Source organism: Anolis sagrei, chromosome 9 (assembly GCF_037176765.1).
Source record: "Anolis sagrei isolate rAnoSag1 chromosome 9, rAnoSag1.mat, whole genome shotgun sequence".
In the NCBI taxonomy this organism is placed as follows: domain Eukaryota; kingdom Metazoa; phylum Chordata; class Lepidosauria; order Squamata; family Dactyloidae; genus Anolis; species Anolis sagrei.
The window spans coordinates 24211621-24238115 of NC_090029.1; the positions used below are offsets into that span (position 1 = coordinate 24211621).

General features: G+C 41.2%; 1 protein-coding gene across 1 annotated transcript in view; it reads right to left on the reverse strand.

Annotated features, from left to right (window-relative positions):
• Positions 1–26495, reverse strand: part of PIAS1 (protein inhibitor of activated STAT 1) — a 52444-nt gene that overhangs the window by 20331 nt on the left and 5618 nt on the right. The window contains exon 2 of the mRNA XM_060755380.2: positions 4961–5405. Within this exon, the coding sequence (XP_060611363.2) occupies positions 4961–5405 (445 nt within the window). The remainder of the gene's footprint in view (positions 1–4960; positions 5406–26495) is intronic.

Genomic DNA, 26495 nt, shown 5'->3' on the forward strand with positions numbered 1-26495 from the left:
AGAAACTTAACCAAAATTCCCATGCCCATAACACAACCCACAAGGTACAAACATATCTACTCAAAATGAAAAACAACACAAGAACACACTCACAAAACGGCAAAACAACAAAACTCAAAAATCCCCCAATGAAACTTAACCAAAATCCCCGTGCCCATAACACAACCCACAAGGTACAAACATATCTACTCAAAATGAAAAACAACACAAGAACACACTCACAAAACGGCAAAACAACAAAACTCAAAAATCCCCCAATGAAACTTAACCAAAATCCCCGTGCCCATAACACAACCCACAAGGTACAAACATATCTACTCAAAATGAAAAACAACACAGCAACACACTCACAAAACGGCAAAAGAACAAAACTAAAAAAAACCCCAACGAAACTTAACCAAAATTCCCATGCTCATAACACAACCCACAAGGTACAAACATATCTACTCAAAATGAAAAACAACACACTCACAAAAGGCAAAACAACAAAACTAAAAAAAAACCCAACGAAACTTAACCAAAATTCCCATGCCCATAACACAACCCACAAGGTACAAACATATCTACTCAAAATGAAAAACAACACAACAACACACTCACAAAATGGCAAAACAACTGAGCATGCGCATTGGCGCCCAGCCGCAAGTTCCCTGGCACGCGCACATGGCCTTCTGGCCAACGTTCCCTCTGCGGAAACCATGCCCACTCCAAGCCCCGTGGCGCCGCTTCCCGCACACACACACACCCTGCCGCACACACACACGCAACCCCACGCTCCATCACTCCCCCCGCCGCTGCACACACACACGCAACCCCACTCCCCCCGCCGCCGCACACACACACGCAACCCCACACTCCATCACTCCCCCCGCTGCCGCACACACACATGCAACCCCACTCCCCCTGCTGCCGCACACACACGCAACCCCACGCTCCATCACTCCCCCCGCCGCCGCACACACGCAATCCCACGCTCCATCACTCCCCCCGCCGCCGCACACACACACGCAACCCCACGCTCCATCACTCCCCCCGCTGCCGCACACACACACGCAACCCCACGCTCCATCACTTCCCTGCCCCGATCTTACCTCCTTTTACTTCACGCCACCTCCAAACCCCACCCTGCCCCTTCCCGCCCTGTCAAAATCTAGGAAAGACAGGAAGGAAGGAAAGAAGGAAGAAAGAGAGAGGGAGGTAAAGAAAAAGGGGGGAAGGAAGGAAAGAGATAGAGAAAGAAGAGGAGAAGGAAAGATGGGAAGGAAGGAAGGAAGGAGGGAAAGAAGGAGAGAAAGAGGGAAGATTGGCCACAGCAACACGTGGCGGGTAAAGGTTGTTATTTCTATTATTATTATTATGCTATTGCTCCTATGAGACCCTTTTAGGGGGAATGGGAGAGGTGTCAGGTCCCATAGGCAATGCATTGCATTATTGTTATGATGGTGGTAAAATAAAAGGAAATAAAAAGTGAAAGAAGGAAGCAAACAGGGAGGGAAGAAAGGCAAAGGAAGAAAGGGGGAGGGAATGAAGGAAAGAGAGAAGGATGAAACCAAGTAGTGAAAGAAGGAAAGAAAGAAAGAGGTAGAGAAGGAAGAAAGGAGAGAAAGGGGGAGGAAAAGGGGGAAGGAATAGGTAGGGACCTCTCTTTCATAATAGTCCAGATATCTACCTCAACTTTGATAAGTTTTACTATAGGCCACAGCAACGCGTGGCAGGGCACAGCTAGTTTGATATAAAATATATAATTATATTATCATATTATTATTAGTAGTATTATTATACTGTATCACATTATAATATTATCAATATTATGTGTATATATTATATTATATTATATTATATTATATTATATTATATTATAAGCACAGTGCAGGAGACAAGATGGAACTGCCTTCCTGGCCCCTCTCTTCACTCTTCACCTTTGTCCGGGTGGCATTCATTAGTTATTGTCTTGATTCTGGTGTTTTTCAATACTGACTCTTTCTCTCACCCTGGATATTCCACAGGTATATGTACTTCGCTTGCTTGACTACCATCACATCCTCTGAAGATGACAGCTGCCACAGATGCATGTGAAATGTCAGGAGAAAATGCTGCTAGAACACAGCCATGCAGTCAGTGAACCACACAACACCCGTGTAGTTGTAGAGATCTTACAATCAGATACAATTCAAAATATCGAGAGAGAAAACATTACAGAAGATCAAGTTCTTCCACTAAACATCATCAAGGCTAGTGTCTTGCATGTATATATAATAAATACACACAGACAGACACACATAGGGAAAGTACAGGAAGCTAGTGTAAATGCTTTCGTGGAGAAAGCATTGGCCACAATTATGTAATTTTGGACAACGGCCCAGAGAGAAGGAAAGCAAGCAAGCTAGCTGCAGACCCTGCAGGCCTGGCACTTATCCAGACAGGAAGAGTAACAAGTGACTGGAATTTACATCAGCCCTTTGGAGGCCAAACACGCATTGGAATTGAACGCATTCAAAAGATCAGCAGCTTCAGGTTTCTTGGCTTTTCGGATGAAGTGCCATAAGCTTGCCTAAACATAAAATGCTAAGGAAGGCTCCCAAGCAAATATTTTGCAGGATGTGCATGGCATCAACAATGTGCACCTTGAGAAAAGATTGTCTGCGCATTCTTTTGAAGAAGCGCCCTTTTGACGTTAAGATCCAGATTGTGTGAGCCAATGCTGCTTCCTAACACAAAAAACCCTAAAAGTCCCCTATCACTTTTCTGACTTTCGCTTTTGCAAAGGATTTTCTCAGATGGCGTGAACTCAAGAGTCCGAGTGTTATTACTGCCTGGCTCTGGTCAACAGCATGGAATAGTTACCAGGCATCAATTTCTGGTTGCCACTGGCAACGGGGAAGTTGAGTGCCCTTATGGAAGGAGATGGAAGGGGCTAGCTCAGGCTCCTTCCCCTAGCACACAAAGAGAAAGCGAGGCTTACGTGATGTTTCCCATCTGACTCGAAGAGGCAAAAGATTACATGAGCACAAGATAAAACTGGCACAAATCTCAAAGATATCTCTTGTCAGCCTCTGCAACATTTTCAGACACCTCCAAAGCATTTTTCCATAGGCAAGAGGGAAGAATGCCCCGTTAGGTTTCTGCTACTGTAAGCTAGAGAGATCTTACTCTTTCTATATATTTTCCACTCTGCAACCTCGTCCCTGAAGCCAATGCCTTTCAGATAAGCTGAGCTACAGCTCTCAACCTTTGTGAGAAACAGAGGGTTCAGCTGTGGCTATATTCACCTTATAGGCTTCTCGTGTGCAAGTGATAATCTGCAAACTGAATGTTAGACTATATCAGAATCTGATGCCACAAATTCTGAATTGACTCTACAATTTTGACTATATTTGGAAGGCATCAGGCCATAAAGGCTGATAAGGTTTCCCTCTCAGGATCGTGCTCAGGAGAGAGAAAAAATACAGCACTAAGCCTTGAAAATGATTGAGACTTGTAAACCAGTATTTGGGTTGCTTTGAATTTTCCAGGCTATATGGCCATACTCCATACTGACATTTCTTCCACACCTCTCCTGACGTTTCGCCCACATCTATGGCAGGAACCACCAAACGCAGCATTGCCGAAACACGAATCAAGGAACATGAAAGGCACTGCATACTAATTCAACCAGAGAAGTCAGCCATAGCAGAGCACCAGATGAACCAACCTGGACACAGCATATTATTATTTGAGATCACAGAAATGCTGGACCACTCTCACAACCAGCATGTCAGACTACCCAGAGAAGCCACAAGGATGTGGACAATGTCAACAGAAAAGAGGAAATCATGAAAATGAACAAAATCTGGCTCCCCGTTTTAGAAAACTCTAAAACCAGGAGAAACAAATAAAGAGAAACACTAAAAAAAACTTTATAAAACCCCAAAAAACCCAGGGAATTCCAGACATGAAACAATCAGGACCAGCTAACACCTCCCAACAAAGGATCCCCCAAGCAGGAATCAGCCAGGCCTTGAAGCTGCAAGGCTTTGCAATGCTAATCAAGGAGATTAATTGCAACATTCACACTTGCCTCTAAGAGATGAGTTCTTTCTCCCACCCTAAACAATCCACAGATATATAAATCTCACTTGCCTGGTTGCAACAGACCTCACAACCTCTAAGGATGCTTGCCATAGATGCGGGTGAAACATCAGGAGTGAATGCTTCTGGAACATGGCCATACAGCCCAGAAAACTCACAGCAACCCAGAGATTCTGGCCATGAAAGCCTTCAACAAAACCAGTATTTCCCTGTCACCCATGGTACTTAGAATTTTCACCCTGTGGTTAGGCCGGGGTTTTTTTGCAAATGGATGATACCCCTAAATAAGTAATGAGTCATGCACTGAAGGAGGAAGCCAGGAAACATGCAAAACTAAGCATACCACTCCCCAGGTTTCACATACTTATTGAGGTTTTAAACATGTTTAAGCATTCACTGGACTAATGCAAAGGCAATATTGCACTGGGATCCTGGCAGAATGGGTCGGATGTCTTAGCTCTGGGAGTGAGCAATAATAAATGTCTTCAAACAAAATTCTATCCTCTTCAATACGTATTGCCAAAACAATCACCTGCAAGCAATGCTGTGACACAGAATCCCACAAGCTGCTTCCTTAAACCCATGTCTGGGTGAAGAGTTTGTTATACTGTGAGCTCTGCTCAAAGAAGCTCAAAGCATTACTACCAACACTACTAATAATGTTCAGAACTTTTTCATTCTCATTCACCTTCAGACTCAGTTTTCTGAGAAAAGGAAAACATTCCTGAGATCATCCCATCCCATCCCATCCTCCTCCATTTCTGCATCAGCAAACCAACCACAGATGGAATAGAGTAGGCCATGAGCGTTTCCCCCCAAAAAAGAGCCAAACAAAGGCCTTACAAATGTGGAGAGGCAAAGCTGGGACTAGAGGGACAGTGCCGGGCCTTACCTAGACTGGTTGGTTTGATCAGTTCGTCCAACAAATCGTAAAAGGGCAACCTCTGGAGCTTGATATCCGGATGGACAGGATGGAGGGCTGAGGTAAGGTGAGGCAGTTCCAGTTCGTGTTTAGGTCCCAGCAGAGAAACAGGGAGCAGGGGTGAAGTGGCGGGGTGGCCATCATAGGTGAGCTGAGGAATGGCAGAGGGTGACAAGGTGGCCGAGAGGGAGCCTGAGTGGAGGCTGGGGATGGACAGATCCGCTGGAGTCATGATCTTTTGCGGGAACCGCCGCCGGTAGAGTTCTTTGATCTTCATTTGGACGGCAGGGCTGCAGCCAGCCTTGAGCAAATGCAGGGCTTTTGTGAGGAGTTCGTGTTTGCGACCGTGCTTGTTCCTTCCCGCGTATCCCAAGAGCACTTGCAGTTCCGACACCCGGAGGCTCATCACCATTTGCTTGGGGACAAACGGGAAGACAAGACAAAACCAAAACGTTATTTTGCACACTGCATTGAGAGTACAGGGTAATTTACAGAGCAACATTGGAAAAATATGGTGAAGGCCACCAAGTAAGGCAGTTAACAGGGAGAAGAATCAAACCAGAATTATGAGCCAAATCCTTTTGGGATCACTATCTTCCATGTGTGCCCCCTTGCGTGCTTCAATCAGCAAATGATAAACTCTTCTAAAACCTTTCAACTTATGAAGGTAGGCATGCCCCCCCCCCCCAGTGATTGCACGGACCCTGCAGAACGCTTGACCACCATTTGCACTTTTAAGAAGACACCTTTAATAGACAATGAGTTTTAATAGCCCAACTGTGGTCTGTAAGGGATTTTCAGCTCTTGTGATTAATTCACAAAAACTGTTCTAATTGCTATTATCAGAATTTAAATACTGCAGACTTTCCCAGTCTTGGCTTCACTCCCAGAGAAAGGAAAGTGGGATATAGGCTAAATAAAAGCTTAAGGAAGGGAAAGTGTTTACTTAAAAATACTCCGAAACCCCTTCAAATGTCTCCTCTACAAACTTCACTAACTGAAAAGAGGGCAAGAATTGACATTCCTTCCCAAACTGCTTGCACAGAAATCTTTCCAGTGCAATGCTTTTGTTCCAACATCCATTCATCTCATCAGAGAAAGTCCTGGGCACTGTCCAAGGGTTTAAAAGACACAGCCTACTACAAGCACATGGGGGAATAATATACACATACAATCTGAATCACAGGGTTAGTTCGTTTAGTCAAAACCTGAATAAAATTGATATTTTGCTGTCTATAAGGAGACTAGATTGAGACCATTGTACTTGTGTCAATCCATGAGGAGCTAAGTCTTATTAGAAAGAACAATAATCCTTGAGAAGGTGTCTTCTCCTCCCCCTTGTCGCAGCAGCTCCTTCTGGGCACAATTTGAGGTGTTGGTTTTAACCTTTAACCTGAACAGTTCAGGCTCAACCTATCTATTCAACCATATCTCCCAACACAAGCCTGTCCAAGCACTACAATCTGCTGAAGAGGCCCTACTCTCAGTCCCACCCCCATCTCAGGTATGCCTGATGGGAACAATAGGGCCTTCTCAATGGTAGCTCCTCAGCTCTAGCACTCCCTCCCTAAGGACATCAAAATGGCTCCCTCCCTGTTATCCTTCAGAAAGCAAATAAAAACCCTTTCTGTGGAAGGAAGCCTTTGGGGAAGACAACTGACAGATTGTGTTAAATGGCAATGGACTTTGATCATGGCAATGAGATGGAGCTGGTTTAAAATTTTGTTGATTTTAATACTGTTTTACCATGTATTGTCATTTTAATTTTTATAAATGTGATGGCTTGTAATTTGAGTTTATACTGTCTTATGTTTGAACGGCATTGAATTGTTGCCAACTGTTAGCCGCTCTGAGTCTCTCTACGAGGAAAAGAGGGTGGGATAAAAAAAAGTAAATAAATAAATAAAATTGGGAAGGCAATAGGAAAAGAGGAAGGCCTCCTTTCAGGTGGATACATTTAGTCACGGAAGCCATGGCTGCCCTGGGTTTGCAAGGCCTGAGAAGGGCTCTTTATGAGACAGGAGCTTGGAGTTCCCACATTCATAGATAGGGTCACCCGCCAAAGCTGACTTGATGGCAATTTAAAAAAAGAACACTTTCTAAGAGGAATACTTTTCCCATTAGTACATTTTACTCTGCTTTAAGGTTGTGTGTTAAATCACATCTGGGTAAATATCTGAGCTGTCAAAATACAGAGTCACCACAGGAGAGAGGAGCACCAACGCAATGCTTAAGTGTTCCCTTCCTTCTCAAGTGCGGTGACTCAAAGTCATCTTGCAGCATTCTTCATGGCACTGACTCCCTTTCCGGAAAAGCCATGAGAGGCAAGTGCAAGAAAGATATGAGCAGATGAGCAGTGGCAGATAGGAAGATGCGCCAGAGGGTTACTTATCACTACTGCCCAGAGAAAAATGGCTTGCCCTCTCCCCTCTTTAGAACTTTATATTTCCTGCTGCTTTAAGAAAGCTCAGACTATTCAATGGGAAGGGTGGGCATGCATTTGGCTGACAAGAGTAATGTTAATTAGGACTGTTGTTGTTGTGTGCCTTTAAGTCAATTCAGACTCAGGACAACCCTAAGTCTAAAGTTTAGGGCCAAGGAAAGGACCTTGGTGGGCCGTATCCAGGTCGCAGGCCATAGTTTGAGGACACTGATTGACTGCAATCCCCAAAGTTGAGAGACTATTGTCTATTAACTTTTGTATCTATTAATGATGAAGCTCTTCTTCGATCCTTCAGTGCAGTTGGTATGGAAGGAAGGCCTTTCATCTGCTATTAAACATGAGTGGGATTTGGTCGGCAAAACATCCCTGGATTCTGCAGGGGTCTGTTTATTTCCATCCCTTAAAAAGGTTATCCAATTTCTATAAAATCTGGGATACTGTGCAGTTTCACTGAAATAATACATACACAATAGAGTATGGTAGTAAAGGGAAAGGTTTCCCCTTGACATTAAGTCTAATCATGTCTGACTTTGAAGGATGGTACTCATTTCTATTTCTAAGTCGAAGATCTGACCTTGTCCACAGACACCTCTAAGCTCATGTGTCCAGTATGACTGCATGGAGCGCTGTTACCTTCCCACTGGAGCGGTACCTATTGATCTACTCACATTTGCATGTTTTTGAACTGCTAGGTTGGCAGAAGCTGGGACTAACAGCGGGAGCTCACCCTTTCGGTCAGCAAGTTCAGCAGCTCAGCAGTTTAACCTGCTGCGCCACAAGGAAACCCGATAGAGTAAGATGTCATAGGCAAAATATCCTTCATTTTAAGGAGGATGCTTGTAATGAATGGCTACTTCTTTCTGATGTGTACAGAATAAGGGAAGAAAAATATGGGATAAGAAACAGATTCCCCCTCCCCCAAAGGACACAGCATCTTCCGCCTGCGAAACCTCGACATGTGCCCAAAATCACAGAAACTGGAACAGAACAGGCCAATCTGTTCAGTGCTTGGACTGGTTGCCTCCTAAGAAAACTCCTGGGAGAGACAGCAAACCCTGCAGCAGACTCACGCTGATCTTTCGCCTCTTCTTCATTCATTTCTATCATTACTTACCTTTCCTATATCGACAGAGTGGGATAGAGCCAATACAATCACCTAAATTGTATCCTACACTAGTCAGGCCTCATCTGGAATACTGTATCCAGTTCTAGGTGTCTTACTTAAGGAGGCTGAATCATCATGTTGTAGGACGGATATATTTGACACAATTCAATTTTTGCTGGAACAAGAAATTTCTTTCCAACCTCACGTTGCAATCAGAAATCATTATGAGGAACAAGGAACCAGTTAGGGTTATGTGAAAAAAGGTTTAACTGAAAGACCATGTATTTTCAATCTTCTCAGATTTTCAGAAAATTAAAAACTGGGGTGGGGGGGGGGTGTCAGCTGCTCGCCTCAAGGAACACCGCTATCTCTTGTCACAACATATCTGGTACAGCTAATGCTTTCAACCTGATTCCAAATTAAAGGGCCACCCAGGTTCTAGCAATACTACAAACTGCAATTTTGTATTCAACACTTTCCTACTCAATTCAATGATGCCTGCCTGCATTCAACAGCAAGTGAAAGATGTTGGAGATTTACTGTCACAAGTCTATTGTTATTTTGGGTATTAAATAAGCTTGCAGGATATAAAAGCCATCTTTATTTTAGTCACAGAAAAATCAAGCCCTCTTTGCCAATGTTTTCAATCTTTATTACTCCTGCTATACTTAGCCATGCAGATGGGAGCTGTTTGACTCCGCTATTTGTTATCTTCATTTAAAGACATGTAATCGGAGAAAAATAATGAGCGTTAGACACCATCCCAGTGTATACTATGAAGTGTCTGTGGGGAGAATAAAAATAGCTTGCCAGAATCATGACAATAGGCTATTCAATGCTCCCCAAATGGGAATTCCAGGGAATTGTGAGAAAAATCTCAGATTAATTCTCCATTTGCAATTCTGGAAACAATCTTTGTCCCAATTTCCCTTTAATCAACTCAGAGAATAATGTTTCTGTGGTCACCATCACTAGTGTATAGTACAGTGGTTCCCAACCTGTGGTCTGTGGACCACCAGTGGTCTGCAAGAATTAAAATATGGTCCGTGGCCTCACCATTACTACACCGTTGCAATAAGAGTGAGTGGTCTCACAAAACCCTCTTATTAAATATGGTTTACTACTGGAAGGCATATGTTCTATATCAGAAACTAGAGCTGATGTGGTCTATCCAATACTATTTTCTGAATCGGCACCCCAATTAACCAAACCGAATCTAACATTGACCAAAAAACTGATTAGCACCCCTTTTGGTACTAATGTTGGAGAGTGGTCCCTGGTCAAGTGGTCCCTGGTCAAAAAAAACAAACAAACAATGGTATAGTAGGTCAACGAGAAATTTAGAAAGTAGTGTATCAAAGGTTATTCCCAAATTACCAAATTCTAACAAAACAGGTTAATTGAGCACTTGAAGATGTCAAAGCTTGTATCTGGTTTTATCACATCTACTTTGCACAGAACACTAGCTGAATTAAGAAATGATCCCTACTAGGAGATTAAGATCATCTGGGGAGGCCCTGCTTTCGGTCCCACCTTCCTCGCAAGAGCAGCTTGTGGGGACAAGAGACAGGGCCTTCTCAGTTGTGGCCCATCAGTTGTGGAACTCCCTTCTTAGTGATAGCAGAGCAGCTCCCTGCCTCCTAGTGTTTAGAAAGAGAGTTAAAAACCTTGCTCTGGGAGCAGGCCTTTGAAAAATAGAGCAATGAAGGTATGTTATTGTGGAAATATGCAATTTGACATTGGAATGGTCTTAAGACTCTGACTCTGGATGGTGTGATTCATTGAAATGTATTTTAAATATGTGTACAATGTCTTAATTTTTAACTTACGACTTTAGCTGATATTGTATTTTTAAGGCACTGTGGAGGTGCAATTGTAAGCCGCCTTGAGTTCCCCTCAGGGTAGAGGAAGACAGGATATAAATAAGGCAAATAAATAAACAAATAAATAAATAATGCTTTGTCTAACATATTAACTTCAACGGAGGGAGCCTTAACGGCTGATCTGAGGAATGTGAAAGCCATTCGGGGAGTGAATAGGGATGAAAGTAAAAAAGGAAGTGAAGATCGGAAAGGTTAATGTTTGAGTGCAGTGTGATCATTTTAACATGTTCAAAAGGAATACACTGATGATGTAGAGAAGATAGGAAAAAGAAGCAAGTGAAGGCTGGGCAAAACATTTTAGCGGAAGAAGACATGTTCTCAGCCAGAAAGGAAGAGTCCAGACATATTATCTATCTTGCCTTGCAAAGGAGAAGAAATCAGCAGCGATGGTTGGTCACTAGAAAAATGACCTTTTCCCCATAGCAAAGCAACAGAGCTACAAAACCTTGGTAGCAGTCAGCAAGCCTGAGGACAGACTTCTGCCAGAGACATTCACAGATGCTCTGAACAAGAAGAGAGGAAGCAACTAAAGGATGTGAGCCAACATGAAGGATGAGGAAGGCAGATGGAAAGACAAAGAAAAGGATGGCGATGGAAGCAAGGGGGGACCACAGAACAAGGAAAACACACAGCAGACCAGGTGGGAGGCAGAAGACTGCAGGTGAGGACCACGACACTGGTGAAGCAATCCACAAAGATATGGATTGGAGAGGATACAAAACATATTACAAGCTCCCCATTCTCCAAGCTCCAGAAAAAGGTCTTCAAATGTCTTCCCAAAACAAGTCATCTTATCTCTTTTCTTGATAGTTACAAGCTTGGTGGATGTAGGGAATGCTGTGAGAGTAGCATATCTTGATTTCAGTAAGACCTTCGTCAAAGTTCACAATTACCTTCTTGCAAGCAAGAGTCAAATGTGGATTAGGCAATGCTACTATTAGGTGATCTGTAATTGGTTAAGTGACCAAACCCAAAGGGTGCTCACCAATGGTTCCACTTCATTCTGGAAATAAGTGAATAGTGGAGTGCCATTAAAGGGTTCGGTCCTGGGTCCAGAACTGTTCAATATCTTTATTAATGACTTCGATGAAAGTTTAGAGGGCATGCTTATCAAGTTTGCAGATAACACCAAATCCTATAGGAGGGATACCCAACATTCCAGAGGACAGGATCAGGATTCATAATATCCTTAACAGGTTAGAGAGCTGATTGGCCAAAATTAACAAAATGCACTTCAACAAGGACAAATGGAAGATACTACACTTAGGCAGAAAAAAATGAAATGAAAATATGCCTGGCTTGACAATAGTCCATTTGAGAAAGAGTCTTCGTGGACAACAAGTTAAACATGAGCCAACAGTGTGGTGCAGCAGCTAAAAAAGCGAATGGGATTTTGGGATTTTGAGCTGCATCAAAAGGAATCTAGTGCCTAGCTCGAGGGAAGTCTGGTGCCTCTCTATTCTGCTTTGGTTACACCTCACCTGGAATACTGTGTTCAATTCCAGAATAGGGTGGCTAAAATGATAAAGGGTCTAGAGAACAAGCCCTATGAGGAGAGTCTTAAAGAACTGGGCATGTTTAGCCTGAAGAAGAGAAGGTTGAGAGGAGACATGACAGCCATGTATAAATATGTGAAAGGATGCCATAAAGACGAGGGAACAGTCTTGTTTTCTGATGCCCTGGAAACTAGGACTAGGAGCAATGGGTTCAAATGGTAGGAAAAGAGATTCCACCCGAATATGAAGAAGAATTTCTGACTGTAAGACTGTTCAACAGCGGAACTCTCTGCCTCAGAGTGTGGTGGAAGCTCCATCCTTGGAAGCTTTTAAACAGTAACTGGATAACCATCTGTCAGGGGTACTTTGATTGTGCTTTTCTGCATAGCAGGGGGTTGGCCCATGTGGTCTCTTCCAACTCTATGATTCTATGAAGACAACCTTATCTTCCACCCGTTCAAGTTGGTGGCCATCATTAAATCAAATGACAGTATATCCCATAATTTGATTATGTCCTGGCTGAAGAACTAATTTCTTTGACCTGACTCTCCCACAATTTTAATATGATAAGGCAGGAAATTATTACTACTACTATCATCAAGTATCTGTAAAAGAAGCATCAGTGTACATTATATTTTCCATGAGTGGTTTACGATGGTTAATTTGACAGTTCCCTGCCCTCAGGCTTACAATCTAAAATGAAATAAAATTAAAATCTCCCTTTATCTTTTAATTTCACATCATGAATAATTTTATACACTTCTATCTTCTCCCATTTTCTCCCCTGAGGCTGAAAAATCCTGCAAAGCTTCTTCACAGAGCAGATGCTCCGGCTACTCCGTAATTTTGGCAAGCCTTTGGTGCACCTTCTCCAGTACTCTACACAATATACAGTGGTGGAACTATACCTATATTTGCCAAATATGGAATATACCTTTGTTGCAAAATTCCTTAGCATAGTTAGAATTTTTCTTTCATCTATTTACAATTAAGTATACAACTTTGTGCATTTGCATTGCACTGTTCCTTTGCTTAGTCTAGAGACATTATTTTAGAGATTTTCAGTCTGCTAAGGCCCCCATCCACACTATCATATAATTTAAATTATCTGCTTTGAACTGGATTAGATGACAGTGTAGATCCAACCTTAGACTGGCTGAGTCTTGAGCAATTTCAGCTATCTGCAGACTTGGCTATCCCTTTGCCCTGAGTACAGAAACAGAAACAGAACTGAACATAATGCAGAGTCTTTGAGACCTCCTAATGCTTAATTGACTGAATTCCAAAAACTATCAATACTCACACTCCTTGCTTTAAATAGTTACTGAACCGTGACAGATTATCTGATCCAGGGGAATTGTGAGGCAGGTAAGCACTGAAATGTGAGTCTGAAATGTCTGACATTATCTACACAGTTCTGTGTACAGTCCCTAGCCTACCAGCCAACACTGAGTAATGTTTCTCCTTAAAATCATAGAATCATAGAGTTAGAAGACACCCAAGGATGACTGCATTATTGTTGCCATTATGTGGAAGAGGGCAGTCGGTCTGTCTGCCATTGGCTAAGGAGCACAGAATCAAAGACTACTAGAGTTGGAAGGGACCCCAAGGGCCATCCAGTCCAACCCCATTCTGCCTTAATGCAGAAAAAGCACAAAGCACCCAAAATAGATGGACATCCAACCTGTTTCAAAGCCTCCAAAGAAAGAGCATCTACCAGACTCCAAGGCAGAGAGTTCTACTGTTGAACAGCTCTTCTTATGGACAGGAAGTTCTTCCTAATGTTCAGTTGTAATCTCCTTTCAGTTGATCCCATGGCTCCATTGAGTCTCCGGGGCAGCAGAAAGGAAGCCTCCTCCCTCTTCCTTATGGCATCCTTCACCTCCTCCTTCCAATGCCTCTAGCTGTTGTGTGCCAATAGTTTCGACCTATTGTGCTTGCAATGGAGTCTATCTCTTTTGCATGGGCTTCCTTTACATCTTACAAGTCTGAACCCCTCTCTTCCTAATATCCTTGATAATCACAAATACAAATCTGGCAAAGCTGGAAAACTGTACAGACTCAAGTATAAGCTGAGAGTGGAAAAGGCAGCAGCTACTGGTAAATTTCAAAATAAAAATGGATACCAATAAAATTACATTAAGGCATCAGTATCTTACATGTTTTTGAATATCTACATAAAACTGTAATTTAAGATAATTTAAGTTAAGATTGTCCAAATCTGATTAAACCATTATTCTAACCTTCATCAATATATATGTGCTTACGTATCCTTCCAATAATAATAGAGTAAAATAATAAATGTAATAATAATAAGAGTAAAATAATGTAAATATAACAACTGTAATAATAGAATAAAATTCTAAATATAATAATAGAGTAAAATAATGTAAATGAATAATAAGAATAAGTAAAATAATAAATGTAATACTAACAATAACAGAGTAAAAAATAATAATTTTGACTTGAGAGTATAAGCCAAGGGGGATATTTTCAGCCTAAAAAAGGCTGAAAAACTCAACTTGTACTCGAGTATATATGGTAGCTCCCCCTTTGGCTTTGGCTCAGCACTAAGATGACCATATGAAGTAGATCTCATACACATCCTAATTTTCTCTGCAACAGCCATTTTGCCCTCAAAGGTACACAGCACAAGCTTTCAAAGAGTCAGAAGAAGGCCTTTTACATTGAAAGCACACAGAGGCAATTCCAACAGTTACATGTATGGCAAAACCACCTCTGCAAATTGCCACAAGTTTTGTGGCCTCATAAGGTTTCTGCCTATAAAGCCATTTCTAAAGTTTTATTTTGCAATTTGTATCTTTAGCTTCTTGCAATACGAAAAATAAATCTTGATTTGAACTGAAAGCAACACACAACAGGTTATCACCATTACAGCAATGCTAATGACAGCTTTGAAATGAGTGCAAAACACTTGAAAATGCTAGCCTACAGAGATCTGATCCAGTTTTCACAGAGAGAAAAAACATCTACAGCATAAGACGACTGGTAAGCCTGTGTGCAAGGCATCTGGAGCCAGAAAAAAAATAGAAGATATAGGTGGCCTTTGTTTGAAAAAGAAAAAAAACACTTGCAGGCACCTGAATTATACATTTCTTAGCCTCCCTTGCCAAACGCCCACCTCCTCCAGCAGATGTGAAAAACGTGTTTCAGGGGAACAGCACATCACGATTTCTATCCAGCCTTGTTACTGATGCCTTTGTAATGGTCAATAGCATACCTCTTTCCGTATATTACAGTATTCCTCTTACTCGCATACACACCTTTTTAAGAAAAAAAATCATTAAGATTTAAATACACAAGTTGGGATACATCTCAAAGGTTTGGTTATTTGGGGTGCTGATTCAGAAAATTGTATTGGATAGACCACATCAGCTCTAGTTTCTGATACAGAACGTATGCCATCTAGTAGTCGCCAGCTACTCGCCCACAGAAAACCATATTTAATAATCTAGAGCTGATGAAGTAGTACTTTTGTGGGTAGTCAGCCCCTCCCCTCCTGACATCCTCATTGCCTCAGCATTATAAGAGGGTTTTGCGAGACCAGTAGCTCCTCTTGCTGTGTGGTTTCGAGGTAATGGTATAGTAATGGTGAGGCCGCAGACCGTATTTTCGTTCTTGCAGACCACTGGTGGTTGACGGACCACAGGTTGGGAACCACTGACTTAGAGAGAGCTTTTAATGCTAATAATGACACAATCCTATACACTGATGTTGTATGCCTTTGTTTTCAACTTATGGGAAAGCTATCATGGAGTTTTCCCGGTAACATCTAAATCAGAACCTTCCAAACTGTGTTGGGGCAAGCATGTCGCCTATAGCCCACAGTGGTGTCACATGAAAAATCCCCCCCGCTTTCCCGTCTTCACAAGCAAAGGCTGCCTGGCAGGAAGACACAGTCAAAGCCTCCCAACAGATAGTCATCCAAATTCAGTTTTAAAACCTCCAGAGAAAGAGACTCCACTGGAAGAGACCCCCAAAGAACATCCAGTCCAACCCTCTAGAGCCAGGCAGGAAGGCACAGTCAAAGCACTTCTGGATGGCCATCCAGCTTCTGTTCAAAAATCTCGAGTAGGAGACTCTTCTGAACTCCTAGGTAGTCTATACTTCACTAGAGTTGGATGAGACCCCCAAAGAGCGTCCCCATCTGCCACAAAGGAAGACACACACAAAACATCCGGGATGGCCATCCAGCCTCCATTTAAAAACCTCCAGAGAGGTTCAATCCTTACAGAAGTAGGGTGGTGGTGCTGTTCAAGTGTAGGGACTGTTATAACTTTTATAATCTGCATCATTTGTTGATTGAGTTGCAGTAATTGCCACTGGAATGGGTATGTTTCCAACTAAGAAAAAAATCTGTTGACAATGATGTTTGTGACAAAACAACATGGAGTGACGAACTAAAGGAAACAACACAAGAATCAACTGTAGTGCAAAGAAGTGTAAAGGGAAAAATTCCAAACCTTGCTTATACAGTAAAGAGCATATGAATCTTATACCATGTGTGTGTGTGTGTACGTACGTTTGTATGTGTATATATATTTAGATATAGATATAATTTATTTATTTACTGTATTTTCTCACCCCAAGGGGGACTCAAAGCGATTTACAACAAATAATGGCAAAATTCAATGCCTCACACCAAACCATAAATCTAAACAAAACATATAACTATGCATTAAAATAAATAAGACAATTAAACATAAGATAAAACAACATTTAAACATGAGGACATAAAAATTTTAACCACCTAATATAAACATTAAAATCACATGATCCAAACTCATACATATAATTATCTAGTATATAAGAGATTAAATCAAATTCTTCTAAGGAGCTGGTTTAACCTCTGATTGCTAGTAAAACTGAATTACCATGTTGCAAAAGGATGCATGTCTAAAAAACATGTCACTAAAGTGAAAAGTTTGGAAAGCTCTGATCTACATGGGCATTTTCTGATCTTCTTTAAACACTCTGTGCTTTTCCTCAATATATTTGTGGTTTATATACATTTTCATACTGACATCTGATGAAATTCAGCTCAGCATATCTATGGGCCCCGAAGCCTTCTAAGCAAGTTCATTACAGTCAAACAACTGGATTTTATTCCGGCACTGTTTTCTAAGATGAGGGGGAAAAAAAACTAACAACAAGAAAATGAGCCAAAAGACTGAATACTGCAGAAATATTTTTTTCTGTCCAAAGGCTGTTGCCTAAAAGCCTGGATGTTCTTGACCCTTGTAACTGTTCTTTACCAGAAAGACAGAAAATCCACATTTTGTTTCCCCACAAGATAGCACAATTACAGGTTAAAAAATGTTAATGGTATTCAAAGGAAGAAAGTCAAGCGCAATCAGCTTTGGTCTTACTCATTTGCAAAATATCAACCAACAGGGATTATGGGACAAGCGTCAGGGAAGCAAAATTGGACGACTCTCAAAAGATAATTTCATAAAAATTTCAAAACGTTATTCTCCACCACAGGAGGGAAATAGACCTAATCATAAAAGTTTACAAGAATCCAAACACAACTAAAATAGATTATGAATCTGATTAACAGTAATTCCATTCAGAGAGTCATCAAAACTAATATAACACTTAGCATTTGAATAAGAAACTTAATATGCACATCTTGTTAATGGGCTAGGATATTTCCATATCTTGATCATTTCAGCTATTACTGAAAGATGTCATTTAATACAGATCCTGTCCATCAAATTTAAATGTTTCACAAACAAAAGCAACGTGTTTGGCCACTGTGATCCATGCTCTTGTTACATTGAGAATCCATTACTGCAACACACTCTACATGAGGTTGCCTTTGAAGGCAGTTCAGAAGCTTCAAGTGGTCCAACGAATGGCAGCCTGATTTCTCACTGGAGTGGTGTACAGGGAGCACACAACTCCCTACTACGTCAGCTCTACTGGCAGCCAGTCTGCTGCTGAGCACAATTCAAAACCCTAAAAGGTTGTGGCCCAACTTACCTGTCCGGATGTATCTCCCTTTATGAACCATCTCAGAGGTTAAGATCTTCTGGGGAGGCCCTGCTCTCAATCCCACCTCCGTCACAAGTACGATTGGTGGGGATGAGAGACAGGGCCTTCTCAGTGGTGGCTGGAACTCTCTCCCTAGTGAGATTAGATCAGCACCCTCCCTCCTTGCTCTAGAACTCTCTCCCCAGTGAGATTAGATCAGCACCCTCCCTCCTTGCATTCAGAAAGAAAACAAAGACATGGTTGTGGGACCAAGCCTTTGGCCAGTAAATTAATGCAGTGCAAAAAATAAGTAGGGAATATGTGCAATGACAATTGGAGTGGCTCCCGTTTATGATTTTGGATCATGTGATTTTAATATTTTTTAAAATTAATATTTATGCTTTAATGCTTTGTTTTAATGTTTTAATGTTGTTTGCGTCTTACGTTTAATGGTTTTAATGATTTTAATTTATAGTTAATATTATTGTTTAGTTATTATGATTTTTACATGTATGTTGCCACTGAATTTTGCTTTTAATATCTTGTAAACCGCCTTGAGTCCCCCCAGGAGTGAGAAAGGCAGTATATAAATACAGTAAGTAAGTAAGTGTGATTTCCTTCTTCGAAAAGCACTGGCATGAGCAGAGAAGGAGATAAAAAAAAATGAGCTTTTGGACAGGAACTTGGGACAATGAGTCTTCTAACAAGTAGATATATATTGGAGCTCATCAGTGGTGTGCTCTCAATAATCTGAACAAATCTTGAAATGGGAACAAGTATTCAAAGGAGTACATGAAAGTGGGGAATGCTTCAAGGTTGATCCAGTGAACCTGAATCTAGGTTGCATTCAGAGCATGAGGCTTTCCATGGACAGAGCACTTTGGATAATACTATGTAACAAAATTTGAAAAAAAAATCTGTTCCTGGTTTGAAAGTGTTATTCTTGTTTAATTATGGGGAACTTACTTTGAAAGTAGTTGTTCTGCTCCAGAAACTTTGTTTTTGTGGCTGCCACAGACTAGGTTGAATTGGTTGAGACTGGATTAAATATGTCCTTCCCACAAAAACAAAGTTTTTCAAGATTAATAAACTTTCCCCATGTTTTTATGATAGAGCCAATTAGGAAATGATATTTATAACCCAGGATCATGTTACATCAGTAGTTCCTAACCTGTGGTCCGTAGACTACCAGTGGTCCGTAAGAACTAAAATGTGGTCCACGGCCTCACCATTACTACACTATTGCAATGAGAGCAACTGGTCTTGTGGAGCCCTCTTGGTCAAGTGGTCCCTGGTCAAAGTGGTCTCTGGTCAAGTGGTTCCTGGTCAAAGTGGCAAGACTTATTAAATATGGTTTTCTGTGGGCAAGCATATGGCGACTACTAGATAGCATAGGTTCTGTATCAGAAACTAGAGCTGATATGGTCTATCCAATGCAATATTCTGAATCAGCACCCCAAATTACCAAACCGAATCTAAAGTTGACCAAAATTATCAACCTGTTGATAATGCTGGGGAGTGGTCCCTGGTCAAAAAAAGGTTGGGAACCACTGTATTATATCGTGTAACCCAGCAGGATATGTTTAACGAAGAGGAAAGTTGTCAAATGTGCACATGAAAGGCAGCTCCCACTTGAACTGATTTACCTATGAAGACTCTGGACCAAAGATTCTTCATAGGTAAGATTTAGGAAAGATCACCTGTCCCCAGGTTTAGTTGTTTTCAAGACACAAAACACAGCTATTGAATGAAGCAGCAGCACCATGAAAACAAAACCTGTAAGCCAGATCTGCCCCCAAGATCCTCCAGAACCAAATATTATCTCCAGAAATGAAACAATTCCCAGATCTCAGAACTGCTAGCTAAGATCAAGGGGTCATTTCTTGATGTGAAGCATGGATTCTAACCAGTTCCAACATCTCTCACCTCAACCATCTAGTGTTTCTTCTTATCTTGCATCTGCAGCTGTCCCTGCAAAAGTCTAGTTTCCAGCTATACACTCTCAAGAGGGGAATTTTCCCACTACTCCCACAGCATTACAGAACAATCTGGTAGCATCATCTCCTTTGCACATTGCATCAACAACCTATGCATAATCTTTCAACTGTTCCTGTCTCCTCCTCACAACCTTCAAGCTAAATATTTTAAAATTTTTAAAAACACATCCCCAGATTTTTCTTTTGAATTGTATTGTATTGAGACTGGAACTTTTCCTTTCTTTCACTTGCACTTCTCCATATTAGCCTATTCCCACTCAGGGCTCTCCAGTCTCTTTCAAACACCTCTGGAACCTTCCCTCTTATAATTTCTCTGACTCAGCATGCTCATATGTGACAAATATAAAGCCACAGTAGGGTAATGCTTTTATTAAGCACAGTTACAATTTCACACAGAACACCGAACAAGCTTCTGAAATCTCTAGAAAACTTCTGCCAGAAAGACTTGCTTGCTATGGTGTGACATTTTAGTTAGTCCGAATAAGAGTAAGACTTTTGTCATTATTATTATTATTATTATTATTAATTATTATTATTATTATTTTATTTTTGTATCTCGCCCCCCATCTCTATGGGGAGACTCGGGGAGGCTTCAAGAGGGACCAAGCCCAGTCAGATAAAGTTAAAATATAATACAGTAAAAATAAATATAACATCATAAAAACATAATTAAAACATAATTCATCATGCAACAACCAGTAGCCGAACATAGACATTTCCAAACTAAGGGGAAAGGGAAGACTTGTGCTACACAAATGCCAGGACAAGGGCTGATGGCAAAGTGCAAGAGGTAGGTAATAAGTTAAGGCGGAAAGAGACAAGTCAGATTAGTACAGTGCAACTCCAGGGCAGGAATAATAGTAAAGTGCAAGAGTCGAGAATAGGGTTATGGCTAGATGGGACAATTCATTTAGTGAATTGATTAATTAAAGGCACATTGCAACAACCATATTTTTAGGTCTTTATTGAAAATGGACAGGGAAGAGGCTAATCTAATCTCCCTGGGGAGAGAGTTCCAGAGCCAGGGGGCCACTACCGAAAAGGCCATCTCACTTGTCCCCACGATCTGTGATGAGATGGGAGTGAAAGAAGGGCCTCCCCAGCAGATATTAGAGCTTGTGCAGGTTCATAGGGAAAGATGCAATTACGAAGACAGGTTGGACCTAAACCGTTTTGGCTTTGTAGGTAATAACCTGCACCTTGAATTGGGACCAGAAATGTATCGGCAACCAGTGGAGCTGTTTTAATAGGGGGATTATCTGCTCCCTATAATTTGGTCCAGTTAGCAGCCTGGCCACCAACCTTTGTACCTACTGCAATTTTCGGGCCGGCTTCAAAGGCAGTTCCACATACAGAGGGTTGCAGTAATCCAATCTGGAGGTAACTAAGGCATGGACCACCATGGCCTAGTCAGTTATTATTATTTATACCCCGCTTTTCTCTCCATAAATGAGACTCAAAGCATTTCACATTAAAAGCACTTCAATACAATTTAAAATCCACAACTATCCAAACATTAAAATAGAATGAAACCAATGTTTTAACCTAGATCTGATTCCCATATTAATCTCAATCAAAAGGATTGTCACATGCAATCATCTGATTTATTCTCTCTTCTGATGATATTCCCTTGCTTCTCTCTTTCAGCCTTTCCATTTCACCTCCTTCCTTGGCCTCAGTTCTGCAGTTTCTGCAGAGCTTTCCCTGTGCCTTAATCACACTCTGCCATCTCCAATAATCTTTCTTCCATCTGCCCAAAATATGCCCCAATCTCAAACACTGGCTGCTGGCATCTGCAAGGTATACTCTGTGAAGTGCATTCAGTACTTGAGAGTAATAATTTTATTCTGTTTTATTTCTATTAGCTTTCAATACACATTAAAGGAGCAACAAACAATTGGTTATAAATAACTTGGATCTCCTGCCAACTCTGATAATTTTGGTTTATATGCAATAGCTTTAATAGCTATTTTTAAAAGATAATTTTTGCACAAAAGTACATAAAACATACAAATTCTATTCCATGTCCTTAATGGTTGAGAAATCCAAATTAAGTATAAATGGCTTTCCAAACAAGTATGCACACACCAGTTGTATTGATATGTGTCTCTGAAATGTGCAATCTGATTTTGATAATATTGCCTATTATTACTACTACAGCTGCCCAAAAATGAAGAAATTGAAACTTAAAGGTTACCTCTCAAAATGCCTTAGAGAAGCTTTCAATAAATGGAAAAATGATAGGAGAAGTGGTAGAACTACAGCCAGCGCTGCTCATTAAAACAATTTGAACTGTACAACTGTAATGTAATATCTGAATCAGAGAGTCAGACAGATCTATACAGTTTAAACACATAATAGTTGAAACGAATTTATAAATCAAAAACCGAAAGTCATTTTTTCTGCTTACAAAGGATGCTACTACATTCTATCCTACTCATACAACTACACATACAGTTTGTTCCTGAGACCGTAATACAACTCCGTACTGCATCTGAAGAAGTGGGTTTTATATCCATGAAAGCTCATGCCAAAATAAAAACCCATTTAACGTAATTGCACTACCACATTTCAATTTTTCTTTCTCCATTCCTTCCTTTTTAACATTCTGTTAGTACGGGTATGGGCCTTTTCTCAGGCCTCCCTCTCTCTCACCATATCCTTCCTTCCCTCTCTCTTTCCTCCCTCCCTCCATCTCTTCCTTTCCTCCCTCTTTCTCGCTTCCTCCTTCCCTTCTACCCTTTCATCCGCCCTTCTTTCCTTCCCTCTCTCTTTTTCTCCTTCCTTCCTTCTCTCCCTTTTGTCTTTCCTCCCTCCCTCCATTCCCTCTCACTCTTCCATAATTCCATCCTTCTCTTCATCCATTTCTTCCTTGCTTCCTTTCTTCTCTTTTTCCTTCTTCCTTTCCTCCTGGGAAATGTTTAGTTGGAAGGTAGAGAGGGAAAATGAGAACCATGTTTCAAGATTTCAAAGGGTGTCCCATTGAGGGGGGAGGGGAGACTTTATGCTGCTTCAAAGACCAGGGCACAAGGGAGCAATGGTTTCAAATGACAGGGAAAGAGATTTGACTGAAAAGAATAGGAAGAACTTCCTGAGGGTAAGACCTGTTGGAGAGTGGCATAGGCTGCCTGGGAGTAAGGTGGAGCCTCCTTCTCTGGAGGCTTTTCCTCAGAGGCTGTCTATCAAAAGTGCTTTGACTGTGCCTTCTTGCATAACAGCGGATTGGATTGGATGGCTCTTGGGGGTCTCTTCCAGCTCCAGAATTCTAGGATTGTATATCAGGAGTAGGCAATTCAGGGTCTAATGGATATGCTTTTTCTCTCTTGTCCACCTTCTCATCTTGACCAAGGCCAACCCTTTTGGGATCCAAATGTTTCCTGTCTTTCCTTCACTTTCTGCTTCTGAAAGAGAAGAGGAAGGAGAGGAAAAGGTAGGGAGGGGGCTTGGGGCGAATCCCCCCTCCCTCCTGGCCCGCCCACCCCCCTCCAGCCCTCCTGCGGTCCTCCAAGTTAGGAAGTTTGCCCTTGCCTACGTTAGTCTGTAATGTTGGGCAAGTGAACCTAATTTTTTTGCAATCTGTTTTTTAAAAAGCAGATAATGATAGTCATATTTTGATACATCAGCACAATATGACTCCTGCTACTTCAAATGCACATATCCATCCACAGAAAGGTATAGACAACAGGCAGTGACAGGGAATGTCCTGGTCTTGGAATGGATATGGTCCCTTTTCCATGGTAGCACTTCATATCTGGGACACATTAATTGCTTGGCCACTTGGTTCCATTGTGAAGAGAAGAGATTTATGTTCCATTCTCTATTCGATGGTTTAAATACAAATCAATAACTTATTTTGGAAATGTTATTGCACTCATTTTAATTGCTCATTTTTTTATCTCTGATACTTTGGCTTGAGGGCCTTATGACTGGAAAAACTACTGTATACATATTTTAATAAATAGAAATGAAACATAGTTGTGTTGGAAAATGAAATGAGAAACAATTTCAGCTGCAATGATAAGGGGAAGAGGGAAATAAGCCAATGGAAAAGTTGGTATATGGGATGAAAGGAGGGAAAAACGGAGAAAAAAGAGACAAAGGCTTTCCTCTTCTTTCATAACATCTGTAGATTAGAGGGTAAATGAAGGCAACTGTCTTCCAGAAGACAAATTAAAATGATTAAAACGAAATAAATCCTAGGCTGCCATTCAGATTTTTGAAGAAAAATAGTAATTCATCTAGTAGAGCTCTCAAAGAAAAAGCTGCATATCCACCCACCCACCCACCCACCCACCTACCTACCTATATATATATATATATATATATATATACACACACACACACACACACACACACACACACATACATATACACACATACGGTATATATTTCTCTTCTCTCTGCAGGGGTCTGGAAAGAAGTGAAAGAAGGAGGTGGAATATTTTACCAAATAAACCAACCAAGCTTTAAAACTGCTGTCTAATAAACATCTCATCCCAGCCAATGAGAGCCAGCTAGCAGTATCTTTCTGTATTTACTGCACGAAGATTAATGACGCAAGCCCAAGTGTGAAGGAAAACAAATAAACATGGTTTTGCTTTAGGAGAAGCTGTCTACATAAATGGGCATTCAGCTTCCCTAAGTCTCCTGTTGTTGCAAGGCCAGCCAGATTCCCCACACCCCCCAAACACAAAAGGCAAGGGAGGTTATAAACAGAGCCATTAATCCTCACCTCACAAAGAAAGCTGCCATCACTGCAAGGACTAAAAGCACCTTTCAGAAAAGTCAAGGGGCTATCTATCTTATAAAAAGGCAGCATATTTGCATTCCAGAATCATTAAAATATCAAGAAACACAGCAAACAAAATAGTCCCATGGGGAAATGAATTCTAACAGAACATATTGGGTTGCTGTGAGTTTTCTGGGCTGTATGGCCATATTCCAGATGTTTCACCCACATCTATGACAGGCATCCTCAGAGGTTGAGGGGTCGGTTGGAAACTAGGCAAGTAAGGTTGATATATCTGTGGAATGTCCAGGGTATATATTTCTATTATCCCCTCAGGACCGCTAACTGACAGGTCAGAGGTATGAATCCAGGGAGAGCGGATTGAGTTCTCTCTGTCAGCTTCCACTCCCCATGTGGGGACATGAGAACACAAAACACCAAACATTCAGGCATCCTCTGGGCAACGTCCTTGCATATGACCAATTCTCTCACACCAGAAGCGAACTGCAGTTTCTCAAGTCGCTCCTGACACGAAAAAATCCCTCCCACATGTGTTATCTTTAAAAAGAGCATGATACATACATACACATATATATGTTGGCTTAGGACACCAGAATGGTTGCAAAAATTTACAGAATGAAAGAAAAAACATTCTCCAGGAACCCACTATTACTCCATATCCAAACTTCACAGTTATTGACTCTCATGGTATTTAGACAGCCAGGCTCTCAAAACAGATTAAGATGTTATAAAATGCAGCAAACACTCCCAAGAAATCCTTCTGTTTACCATAAAGGTGAGTATGCTGATGAATTAAAAAAAGGAAACAGTGCCTTATTATGAGAAACCGCCTTGTGTAATCAAGGCAAGAAATTAAATTGAAAGGAGCCAAAGCACACAAACATTCAAAATAGAAGCGCATTGCAAGACTTTCAGAAAAGGCTTTTTTTTCTTGTTGGCTGTAAATTTGTCTCACTGGGACTTTTAAACTCACTTTCTAAAATGAGATTTCCCTTCAAACTGAGACTACGCAAAAGAAAAGAAACGCAGAAAACAGAGCACATGAGATTCAATGCTTTCAGTTTCCTCTTACTCTAAAACAGGAAGCCAAGGTGGGGGTTTCCTTCTATCTCTTCGCCCTCCAGAGAGTTCGGAAAGCTTTAACGAAAGCTAGAGAAAATGTCAGCTCAGGAAGTAAAATATTCTTAAACTGCCCTGACTTCCTCTGGGGAGAGAAATAAAGTATCATCATCATCATCATCATCTTAAGCTATGTGGTTGAGGGGAAAGCTAAGTACAGCCCAACTTTCTCTGTTTTTTACTTCCATTGAAGATCAGGCCTTGGTTTTGAATTAACCGAGTTGAACAAACCTCTTGGGAATCAGAAATACATGTGTACACACACTCACAAGTTTTATTTACTTAGTCACAGACCTAGATGTACTCAGGAAATGCCAATTTCAACTCCTTGTATACTGCACAAATAAAGCCTCTAAAATGCAGACTACATATCACAGGAGGGGAGAAAGGAAGGGCATTTGACAGCAACCAATACCATGATAATACACCAGGAATACATTCTTCCCCTTTTTAAAAAATGGGAAATTGAAATGCCTTGGTTTTGCCTGTTTCTACATACTTTGTATAACTTCTTTCGCTCATCATCTCATACTAAGCAGGAAAAGGTTAGGGACACCTGAAAACATGATGGCAGAAGATCAAAGAGGAAAAATACATAGAGTCATAAAGTTGGAAGAAACTGCAAGGGCCATCCAGTCCAACCCCGTTCTGCCAGACAGGAAAAGTACAATCAAATCACCCCCAACAGATGGGCATCCAGCCTGTTTAACAGCCT